Source organism: Solanum tuberosum, unplaced genomic scaffold, assembly GCF_000226075.1.
Source record: "Solanum tuberosum cultivar DM 1-3 516 R44 unplaced genomic scaffold, SolTub_3.0 scf01092, whole genome shotgun sequence".
Lineage (NCBI taxonomy): Eukaryota > Viridiplantae > Streptophyta > Magnoliopsida > Solanales > Solanaceae > Solanum > Solanum tuberosum.
Genome location: NW_006239974.1, coordinates 9,116 through 20,170, shown reverse-complemented (window position 1 = coordinate 20,170; position 11,055 = coordinate 9,116). Strand labels below are relative to the sequence as shown.

Here is an 11,055-nt window from a genome sequence, read left to right as displayed (position 1 = left end):
GCTAATTTTCCAAATAAATATATTATTATTTTCTTTTTAACACATTCGTTTTCTAATAATATTTTTTTAAAAATTAGCAAATGTTTATCTTACTTCAATTCTAGAAAAAAATAAAAAATAAAAATATTTCTTATTTTATTATCATTATTTTTTATCGTTATATAAATTAATGATGGATATACTATGATCTTATACATATGACATATAATATATGTCGAAAGGGTACATGAAGTTATTCTATTTTAATTGATAAAATGAGATTAAGAAGAAAAAAAAATTCCTACATTTTTATTTGTTAAAGTGATTTAGAAGAAAGAAAACAAGAATAGTGTTCTTTAATAATATTTTAATTAGGAAAAAGATGCGTTTAAGAAGAAAAAATATATATATATTTATGAGAAAAAGGGAATTTTTGACCCATTTTGTAACAAAAGGGACATTTTTGGACCAAACTACAATCGAAGGGCATTTTTGTTCCTTTCGCATAGTTTAAGGGCATTTTTGAATCAAAGTATTGACGATAAGGACATTTTTGAGCCAAATTATAAACGAATGACATTTTTATTCCTTTCACATAGTTTAATGACATTTTAAATTTTTTTTCCTTAAAAAAATTCAAGCCCTTTGAGGGTCAGTTAGACGCATTACCCGCCACGTTGTGATTTTCCTTAATTAACCACTTTAACTCCGGTAGCTTCTCTCCTGTCCGGCTTTCTTCAAAGCGGTTAACCTAACTCCGACGAAGTACCTAATTTCCGATCGTTTCCCCCCTAACTTGATCTTCCCCTAAATTCAGTTATCGGAACTGAGAAATACGAAATGGAAAACGGACAAGTAGTGAACGGAAGAGGAGGAGTATGTTCATCGGAAACTGTTAATGGCGGCGAAGATGTGTTCAGTTGCGAAAAATCCGATGCTTCCTCTGCTGATCATCTTGTAATTATGGTACACGGTATTCTAGGAAGGTGTGTGTTTATGAGTTTTGTATTCCTGTTCGTCTGTTCGACTGTGCCATTCATTTGTGGAATATCGAAGTTGAAGTTGTTTATTTTGTTGTTGATGATGAAATTGAAGTATTATGATAAGGGGAAATGGGGATTTTGATCTTAGGTCTACTGCTTGATAGTGATTTTTGAGATTCGTAAATTAGTCTCTTCATATTTTAGTTTCTCTAGTCCTATGGAAATGGAGGATATTTGTTTAGGTCTTGTTAATACTCTTTCCATTTCAATTTGTTCATCTGGTTTTGACTAAAATGTAGAATGTACCAAAATGTTTCTTTAATTTTTGTGGTGTTTTACATGTGATGTGGAAAGTCGAAATTGAAGAGTTTCGATAAAGAGAAATAGACATTCTTTTTGAAACAGACTAAAAAGGAAGTAAAACAAGTACATTGAAACCGAGAGAGTAGTTGTTATTTTAGATATGTTCCTATGCACTTATTGGAGTGGTTTGAATTGCTTCATTATCTAGGAAATTTTCAGAACCTGTTATGCATAATTGATTGACTAGATCATATTCATCTATGCAATTTTTGCGACCATACAAAAATTTCCATGCCAATAAAAAAACTGCTTTTAGACTGTATGCTGTGTTCATTAGTTTTTCTCTAGTTGGGGAGGGGTTATCTTCACTTGGAATGCTTAGTTGCTGGCAGTTTGAATTCATACTGTGTAAAACAATTTTCTATTGGTTCTCTGGTTTTCACTGAAAGCAAAGGTACTTATACCTTGGTTTTGTAATCCATATATTTCAACAGCACCGCAGACTGGAAGTTTGGTGCTGAGCAATTTATTCGGAGGTTTCCTGACAAAGTTTTTGTTCATTGTAAGTGCATCTATCCGGAGTGGCGTTTCTAATTTCACATGCTTGTTTCTGCATACTACAATTCCTTTACACTTCATCCCCCCTACACTTACCATTTTGCTGCTTTGTCAATAAATATCAGGCACCCTTTTTATTATTTTCTGCCTTCTACATTCATATGTCGGATAAGTGGTTGCCCTCTTGTCCTTAATTGTATATCATCTGTTCCGAGTCCAAGTAAAATGCATAGAAATGAGAACAAGGTATAAGGATTAAATAATCATCCCGACAGGAACTGCATTTTCCTGAACAGTCATGTTTGATTCTGTTCCAGCAAATTTTCGTTGCAAATTAGATTGTAGATTGAGGTTATATTTTTCTAGTGGAGGCCAAAGTTATTCATCTGAATCTTACTCTTTTTTTGGTAATATGAAAATTGAAATATCATTTATGTTGCTTAATACAACCTATTAGTAATCATTTGATTGCCTTGATGGAACTGATTTCCTTAACTTAGAGATTAAACACGTAAATAGCCTACAACATGTTGCCTCATGCAGTGGAGGAACTTGTAAGAAGGAAGGGGCTTAATTGAATCCCTGTCGTCAAAAAATTATACTGTGTGAATAGGACCAAAATGACTTTTTTTTTTTATATATAAATGGTTGAATCCTATGTCAAGGGGAAAATTCTAGTGTAGTTGTAAAAGGGGTTTAAAGTTGCTTCAGTTTACAAGTTCAAATCTGAACAATGAAATTCTTGTATCATTTGAATCCACTTGTATTTGTCTTAGTTTTGGTGTAAAGAGATTTTGTAAATGACATAGAACCTCTGTTAGGCTTTATAGAATCTTTGTGAGAAGAACAAAGATTTACTCTTAGGATGTGTATCTTTTTTGTAAGCAGTAAAGTTGTCTATCAGCACAGCCTTTGTGCTAGAGAAATTATCTGACACTGATACCTTTATCAAACAAAAAATAGGAAAATGATTCCACATGTATAAAATCCTCGCACCATCACTGCCCTCGTGTTTGGCATGCTTCTTATTTCTTAACCAAGTTTTCGTGAAAATATTTTGTTGATGAGTGGTGGTGACGCTGGAATTCAAAAAATTTGCCTGCTTTATTATCTGTGTTGAAGTGTATGAACTCCCCCATCTAGAAGTATAAGATATTAGAAAAGGGAATACTTTAATTTATAGCTCTACATCATGTAGATTCCATTAGAGTAAAGCAAGTCAATGTGATGCCACAAACGAGTCATGCTTGTTAAAATTTGCGAAGTGCAGAGGTGTATAATAGCTGCTAAATGTGTATTGGATTCAGAAGTTTTTTCACTTCTTTTATACAATATTTTTTCTTCATAAGATGTAGAAAATCATTTTCTATGAGTATGGGGTGCTACTAAGTTTTCTTTATTTGCTCCCCTTCCCTTTTTTTAATTAAGAGTGGAAAACTGTGTTCACCGAATTCTTCTAGTGAAATTGCCAACTCTTTCTGATTTTGCGTAGTTTGATTTGAGCTGAGTGCTAATGAGCTACTCACAAGATTGTATGGACATTTGTACTTTTGTAGCATCTCTCATCTTGAGTTTCCACATGCGTCCACTATCCTATGGTTATTGGTTATAAGTGCACAGAAAAATGGAATACCAAAAGGAGGACTAAAGAAAATGATTTTCTCTGCAGGTAGCGAACGTAATATTGGAAAACTAACATTGGATGGTGTGGATGTAATGGGTGAGAGATTGTCAGAGGAGGTTAATTTCTTCTAATACTATTCATTCTTCTTTGTTGCTTCTTTTCATTTCCATCCTATCATTTTTCTAATATGTTCTCCAAATCTTGGTATGTCTACCAAATCTACTAACGATGTGGAGATGGATTTAGGTTCTTGAAGTGATCAAGAGAAAACCAGGTCTGAAGAAAATTTCATTTGTCTCACACTCTGTTGGAGGGTTGGTGGCAAGATATGCCATTGGGAGGTTATACAGACCTCCTAGAATAGAGAATACTGAGGATTTATCAGCCAATGCATGTGCAGAAGGGTTGAAGGGTTGCACGATAGCTGGTTTGGAACCTGTTAATTTTGTCACTGTTGCCACACCTCATCTTGGTTCTAGGGGTAACAAGCAGGTACCAGCGCTATTATTCAAATCTTATCAAATACTTAAAATAGTTGTGATTGAGGAAAATGGATTTTTATCCTCTTTAAATATGCCTTTGTCTCGTTATCGGTAAATGATGCTTATGAGCAGAAGATATAGATTCACACCTCCACATTTTGATGCTTCTATAGACCGGGTTTAGTTAGTTTTAAGGGTCATCTGGCATGCCAATATAACTTCCTTTCAGATTGGATTGCTATCCATTACCTTATCATGATTCTTGATGGGGTATCCTCCTGTTTATCAAGTCTAGTTAAGAATAGTATTTATCACTAAATACCCTTGATACACATTTAATTTTTTTCAGTTTCTTTTGTCAATTTTCTTGTACTGGTTTCTGAAAGAAAATGAAGTAGTGGTTTTAATTTCAAAATCATGTCTAGCTTTTCTAGACCATCTACTTTCATTTCCGATGCAATCTTCATGCAAAAGTATTGATATTCAGAGAAGTTACTGCAATGAAGGAGACTTTTGGTCTACAGCAACAAAGACCAAATAAAATGCAGCAAAGTAGAAAAAATGGCCAGGGTGAAGAAGAGCGTCTGATATGTGGAGGAGCCAGTTAAAGTAGATCAAAGTGGGGTTAAGGTGGGTGAAAGGAGATGATGTGTGTTAGGATGTTGGGGGAAATAGACTCATGGGTGGAGGGATCGATTGATGCAAGGTTCGGGGAGTCCAAGAGAGAGGTTGGGGAGAGCATTTGTGCCTGGTTAGAGGGAGCTTCAATTTTTCATTAGTGGGGGGTTGAAGACAAACTTGACAAAGGCAGGTGAAATAGCATTGGAGGGGCACATGAGTGAAGGAGGCAGAAGAGCAGCCATGAATGAAAAAGAGTGCCCTTCTTCCAATTTACATTTGAGGGTGCCAGAAAGTCTTTTTGCCTGCTTATGTACTGGGAGTACAGACCTTTATCCAAACTCCATCCATGAATAGTTTTATCTACTTTCAAGTTGAACTAGTCCAAGTGTGCTAAATGCTGCCCAATATGAATCTTTTAATCCAGCCATATTTTATTATATCATATATCTGCATACTGACGAACCTCTTAGATCTTATCATAATGGTCTCTGGCTCTCTCTGTACGTTGTGATTTAGGTTTGGGTTTTGAGTTTCTAAAAGCGTAAAAGATCTTTACTCTTTAACCTTGGCACTTTCTGGTAATAAACATTGTTCTTCCACAGCTCAACTTCTTTAAGAACCGCAAATCAGTGACGGTTCTGCATTGGACTTATTCTGTTTGGCTTACTTAGCTATAGCTTAGAATGAGTTTTTTGGAAGTATAGTGGTTAGACGTACATAGAATTTGATCCCATATTAATGCTGCATGACCGTGGAAATATGCTCTCTTATCAAACTATTTGGAAGGATCGAGGTGATTGCCAATCTTTAACATATTCTATTTGTTGCTATATCTAGATATATGTCAGAGTGCATTGTTCCTGTTTTCTCAAGTGTGTTCATATTTTAAGATTTCGAGGTTTCTTCCTTATCTAAAATATAAAATATGCTCTGTCAGCTGTTGAACCTTTTGGTAATATTTTGTCAGGTGCCATTTCTTTTTGGTGTAACTGCCTTAGAGAAAGCTGCTTTCCATGTAATCCATTTGATATTTAAAAGAACAGGGAGGCACCTTTTTCTTTGCGATAATGATGTAGGGAGGCCTCCATTACTTAAACGCATGGTGGAAGACGATGGTGAACTACAGTTCTTGTATGTTACAGAGATTAATAAACTACATATAGGATTGATTGGTCCTGTGTTTACTGGGCTCTGTAGTAAATATTACTGTATATTGATGCTGATTAGTTGAAAAATTCATGTATGTAGGTCTGCGTTGCGTTCATTCAAGCGCCGAGTTGCATATTCAAATGTTGGCTATGATCGTATCCTTATTGCATTGTTGAATCAGGCATTCAGCAATTTTGATACTCTAACTTCTGAAATAGACCATTTTTCTTTAACAATAATTCTTTAGATGTTGTTGGTTGGAGAACGTCATCTATTAGACGTAATAATGAACTACCCAAGGTACAATCTTTCTGTGGTATGTATTTTAGCTGCCACCTATCAGATCTTATGTGAAAAACTGTTTTGGTGTTTATAGTGGGAAGACTCCTGTAATGAGAAGTATCCTCACATTGTCTATGAAGAACATTGCAAGGCATGTGAGGGTGAGCAGGGTGAGTCTGTTTTGAAGGAGGATGATTCTTTGGACAAGTTGGAAGGTTTGTTGCTCTTTCCTTATGAAAAGAAGTTGGCTTTAGGTCACACCATTTTTTGGTTCTTTTAGTTCCATCCTCCTCTCCCCTTCTGGGGCCTTTGATATATTTTGTAATGCTGCTCTCTTGTACATGCATGCATGACTGACTTTAATTTTGGATTGGTTTTTTAGTACATACCACTGTTACAAGAAATAACCAATGTGTTGATCCTAAAATATTATGCCACTCGGTGATTTCGTTTAATTCGTCTTAGTTTGAATACGGCACAAAGTTTAAGAATACAAAAGGAAGACTTTTGAACTTTTGGGCATTAACTAAAGGGTGTGCATAACATACCAAATTACCCTTTGAATCTTGTGGTTTTAAACATGCATCGTCATGCCTATAAGGGAGTGTCATTAAGGTAAAATGGGAATGTTAGAAATAAAGACTTACTAAATACATAAAAGTGGCATTCTTTCTTAAACAAACTAAATAAATTGGAACGGAGGGAGCATTAAGCTTGTAAAACAGAGATGGTATGTAGCCCTCCTCTGTGTCACATGGATCCTTCATTTTCCTTTATCAAATCTGTGTCGAATGGAAACAGGTGTACCTTGGGTGTGAGTATTTCATCAAAATACGCTAAAAACTATGAATAAAAAGCTCCATGCAGTCATACAAATACTTACATCATGTGTATTGAACATGTTACCCCTAAACAAATACATGTAAGACAGGCCTCAACCTTTTCAAACATAGCAAGGTTTTCAAACTTGCCCTGAGCTCTTTGGTTTGAGTGATTATTATTTTGTTTTGGTCCACTGAATTCTGATTTTTCCCTTTGTATTGTATGTAAGTGTGTAAAGCCTTTCTTGGCTTCTAAATATTTCAGTTCTCATGTTTGGACTCTGATGCAGAAAATCTGGTGACTGGTTTATCTAGAGTGTCATGGGATAAAGTGGACGTTAGCTTTCACAGGAGCAGGCGTAGATTTGCTGCTCACACTGTTATTCAGGTCTCTCATTCTCTTTCCTGACTACTGATAATTACCAACGTGATTGCCCAGAGCATTTTTAGATATTTTAGTGGTTCTCCTTGAACCACAGTCAAGTTTCATTTAATTACGTTGATGGAAGTATGAACTGTACACTATTTTGTTTAATGTGTAGAAGATAACTTTCATTCATCTACCTCACAGATTTACGACTGAAAAAGTACCTATGAGACTTATGTCTTTGTCCTGTGTGTTCATGTGTTGTATCCTGGTGCTTGCCTATTTTATAGCCTCAAGAATTAGTTAGAAAAAATATTAACTAGTTATGCAGATTGAACAAAGTTTTAGTTTTGGCGAGAAACTGCATTGACCCCAATTTGAGTTTTAGTTTTGGCGAAAAACTGCATTGACCCCAATTTGTGTTTTTGAAGCAGGGGTATTACTATTCCATTTCCTTCTATCCTAACTCTCTTGCATACATCTTGTGTATTGCACTATTTGACCTTGGATTACTAGAAAAGTGAGATTTTGGCTTGAACCATGTCTCTTTCTGGACCACTTTGCCACTTTAGACATATAGTTGATATAGTGGAGGAGTGCCTGGTGCTAAAAAATGAGAACATCATTATAGCCCAAGTGGCTGGGGTGCTGGTAGCAACGGTGGGAGAGCTAGTCTAAGACATTGCCACTTTAGACATGTAGATAACATAGTGGAGGAGTATGTGGTGCTAAAAAATGAGAACATTATTACAGCCCAAGTGGTTGTGGTGGTGGTAGCAATGGTGGGGAGAGCTAGTGTATGATATTGACACCCTTGTAGAGTGTGATATATTTTACACTATTCATTCATTTAGTCCACTTTGTATGCCAGCTGGGAGGAAAGCATTATTAACACACTTTCGTTTTTAGTTTGTCCCAAAAAAGGGGACAGTTTTATGTCTTTAGAAACTATTTAACTTAATGAGATTGATTTATAAGTCAGAAAATGTCTATGGCTTGTTTTAGACCACATGTTTCAAAAGTCTTTCTTTCGTTGTTAAACTCCTTACACAGTCAAAAACTGTCACATAAAATGGGACAGAGGGAGTACAATTTGAAGCAGTAAATAAAAGTAATTCTTGTAGGTGCTGAAATGCAATGTGGGCAGGGGTGGAGCCAGGTAGGACCCGGGGAGGGGTGGCGGCGGCATCCGAACCCCTTCAGCAGAAAATTACACTATTTATACATGGTTAAAATTATTTTTATGTATATACAACAGATTTTGAAACCCCCTTCATTAAAACTGAAAATGGGATAGGCGGGGTACTGGTGATTGGACTTTGATGTTCTGTATTGTTGATCTTATAGGCTGTTTAGAAAGGAGAGGAAGAATTTGAAAGGAAGAGAGTTTATAATATTCCTGTCCATTTCCGTATGTAATAGTTGAAAAGATGGTGAAAGTAAATACCGAGGAGTATACCTTCCTCGGGTTTACAGTTTGTCTTCCCAAACAAGGACAAATCGAATTTATGCTTCCGTTTTTCCTTTTAACCAAACACTGAATTTCCAACTTTTCTCACTCTGTTTGATTTTCTCTCCTCTGTATTTTCTCATCCTGTTCTTTTCCCTGGGGTTGAATCTTTCACTCACTTTATACACCGTGACTAGGTGCAGTCTGTCATTCAGTTAATAAACCCTGTAACTTGATGCAGTTTCCCATTTACTTCATAAACCCTGTAACTAAATGTAATTTGTCACACTCAATAAACGTTGTAGCTAAATTCCATTAAAAGTATACAAGAGTAAATGAAGTTTGTGCTGCACGACTCTGGTGTTAGTTGACCGGAAGGGAACTCAGTATCTGATATAGCGCTATCGCTCAAAATTTCAGCCTTCAACTTTCCAAGGAGGCTGATGGCCCCTCTTTGCTTATTAATTAGCTAATTAGGAGCTCAAGTTACATTAAGGACATATTTGGATCAACTATTGAACTGTAAAGGTATATGTGAGCTAAACTATTAACGAAGGGTATCTGCTCAATTTCAACTACTTAAATGGCACATTTGAACCCTTTCCAAAGCATTTTCAGGTTTTCGTCCTTACTTACATGTAATGTGGGCTTTAAACTGCAATACTTATGCTTACAGGTGAAGGATCAAAAAATAGATGCCGAAGGTGCTGATGTTATACAACATATGATCGATAATTTCATCGTATAGAGGCCAAAATCAAATCTGAAATTTTCAAGGTGATCAATGATTTGCATGTTAGTCTCTCTTATTTTCTTTTCTATCCTAGACTTATAAATTATTTTGCATTTGGAGTCCTGTTGTGAAATGCTGGAAAAGTAAGTTGATTTTTTCATCTATGGTTGCAGGGAGGGGCATATCTAGAGGGTTTAACGAACCTAGTAATTTTTGTCCAAACTCTCTCTCTATATATATGTATATATTAAAAAAATTGTTAAATATATACAATATGAGTGTGTAACATTTATTATTATAGTATTAACTTGAGTTTGTTATAGGAACTTATAAATTTCAAATCTTGGGTTCGTCTATGAACTTTGCAGGTTAGGTTCTTCTATGAATTGTTATAGACAATAAGTCATTATTAGGAACGTTATCAACTCATTGTGCCCTAGTGTACATGGTCACAGTTCCATTCACCAATGATATATACTACTTTCTCTGTTTTAACTTGCTTTTGATTTGGAGTACAGTTAAACTAACTAATGTTCGATGTGAATTTAGAAATAAAATTTTCAATTTTCTTGTGTACTGAAAGTTTGACTCTCATCTCCCAATGAATGATCACATATCACCCTTCCCATTCAAGACTATTGACTTGGAAAATACTGCTAAATCGGAAAGTCGATGGATATCACCACCAACATACCCAGTGAAATCCTAAAAAGTGGAGTTTGGGGAGGGTTGAGTGTACGCAAACCTTACTTTTAGCTTCTATTTGTTAGAGGTAGAGGTTGTTTCAAAAGAACCTTGGCTCGAGTGAAGCAAATCAAAGTAGTAATAGAAAGGGAAAATTATTGTGAAGAAAAACATGACAACTCATAGGAAAGCATTGTGAGAGTATATATGCAAGGAACGATAGCATCAACAAGGTGTGATCACCTAAATAGTAAACAACAGATGTCCTTGTGTTGACACTCAATTTTGACCCTCCCCGATAAGAATTAATCATTGAGCTTCCTAAATTCCAAACAATTTAAAATAATTAATTTTATAAAATTTCAAAAGTAAGTAAATAAATATAATATAGTTTACAAGTTATTTTAAATAGATTTGCTACTTTTCTAAGTTTTAAATAATATATATCTTTTATATAACTATACATATAACTAGTACATTTTATGAATATTCGAAAATCTCCTCAAAAAAAAAAAAATTAATAAAAATAATAATAATCAGTTTTACATAAATACCCTCAAAAAAAAAAAAAAAAAAATTAATAAAAATAATAATAATCAGTTTTACATAAATATTTTGTTAATTAGTTCAATTTAAATTATAGTTAATATTTTGAATTAATTAGTTTGATTGAGTTAATTAATTTGTTTTGTTAAGATTAGGAAGCTTGTTAATTAATCGAGAACAATTCATCTTATTTTAATTTTGGGTCGAATTTAACCAATTACACCAATTTGATTAAATATACAATTCATGAGGTTATTTTCTCAATTCAAAGTGACCACACTTTGTCCAAATTGCTACCATCAAATTTCATTCCCTTAGCCCACCATATTTCCTCCTAACCGGCCCAATACCAAAAGAAGCCCATTTGGCATTGCAACAGCAAACAATTCCCAGCCCAAACTCAATTTCAAAGAGACCCCACCAGTAAATACATCAGCAACAGCAGTACCAAATATGAGAATGACCCCAACCAC

General features: G+C 34.9%; 1 protein-coding gene across 2 annotated transcripts; it reads left to right on the top strand.

Moving 5' to 3' along the window:
- The first annotated feature begins 623 nt into the window (after positions 1-623).
- On the top strand, positions 624-9,732 carry LOC102598167 (putative lipase YOR059C). 2 transcript variants are annotated; one of them, XM_006367840.2, is made up of 11 exons: positions 624-965; positions 1,760-1,827; positions 3,493-3,563; positions 3,694-3,939; positions 5,518-5,681; positions 5,799-5,854; positions 5,947-5,999; positions 6,076-6,196; positions 7,093-7,190; positions 9,296-9,396; positions 9,526-9,732. In XM_006367840.2, the coding sequence occupies exons 1-10, from the start codon at positions 820-822 to the stop codon at positions 9,365-9,367; spliced, it is 1,095 nt and encodes a 364-aa protein (XP_006367902.1). In that variant the 5' UTR covers positions 624-819; the 3' UTR covers positions 9,368-9,396; positions 9,526-9,732. The 2 variants fall into 2 exon arrangements, with proteins under 2 accessions (XP_006367902.1, XP_006367903.1); XM_006367841.2 differs by having other exon boundaries at positions 9,296-9,414.
- The last annotated feature ends 1,323 nt before the right edge of the window (positions 9,733-11,055 follow it).

Bases quoted from the DNA above. Each gene is read 5' to 3' on its own strand.
- LOC102598167 (XM_006367840.2), top strand. From the start codon at position 820: ATGGAAAACGGACAAGTAGTGAACGGAAGAGGAGGAGTATGTTCATCG. The intron at 3,940-5,517 runs GTACCAGCGCTA...ATATTTTGTCAG, and splicing joins GTTCTAGGGGTAACAAGCAG to GTGCCATTTCTTTTTGGTGT. The intron at 6,000-6,075 runs GTACAATCTTTC...TGGTGTTTATAG, and splicing joins GTAATAATGAACTACCCAAG to TGGGAAGACTCCTGTAATGA.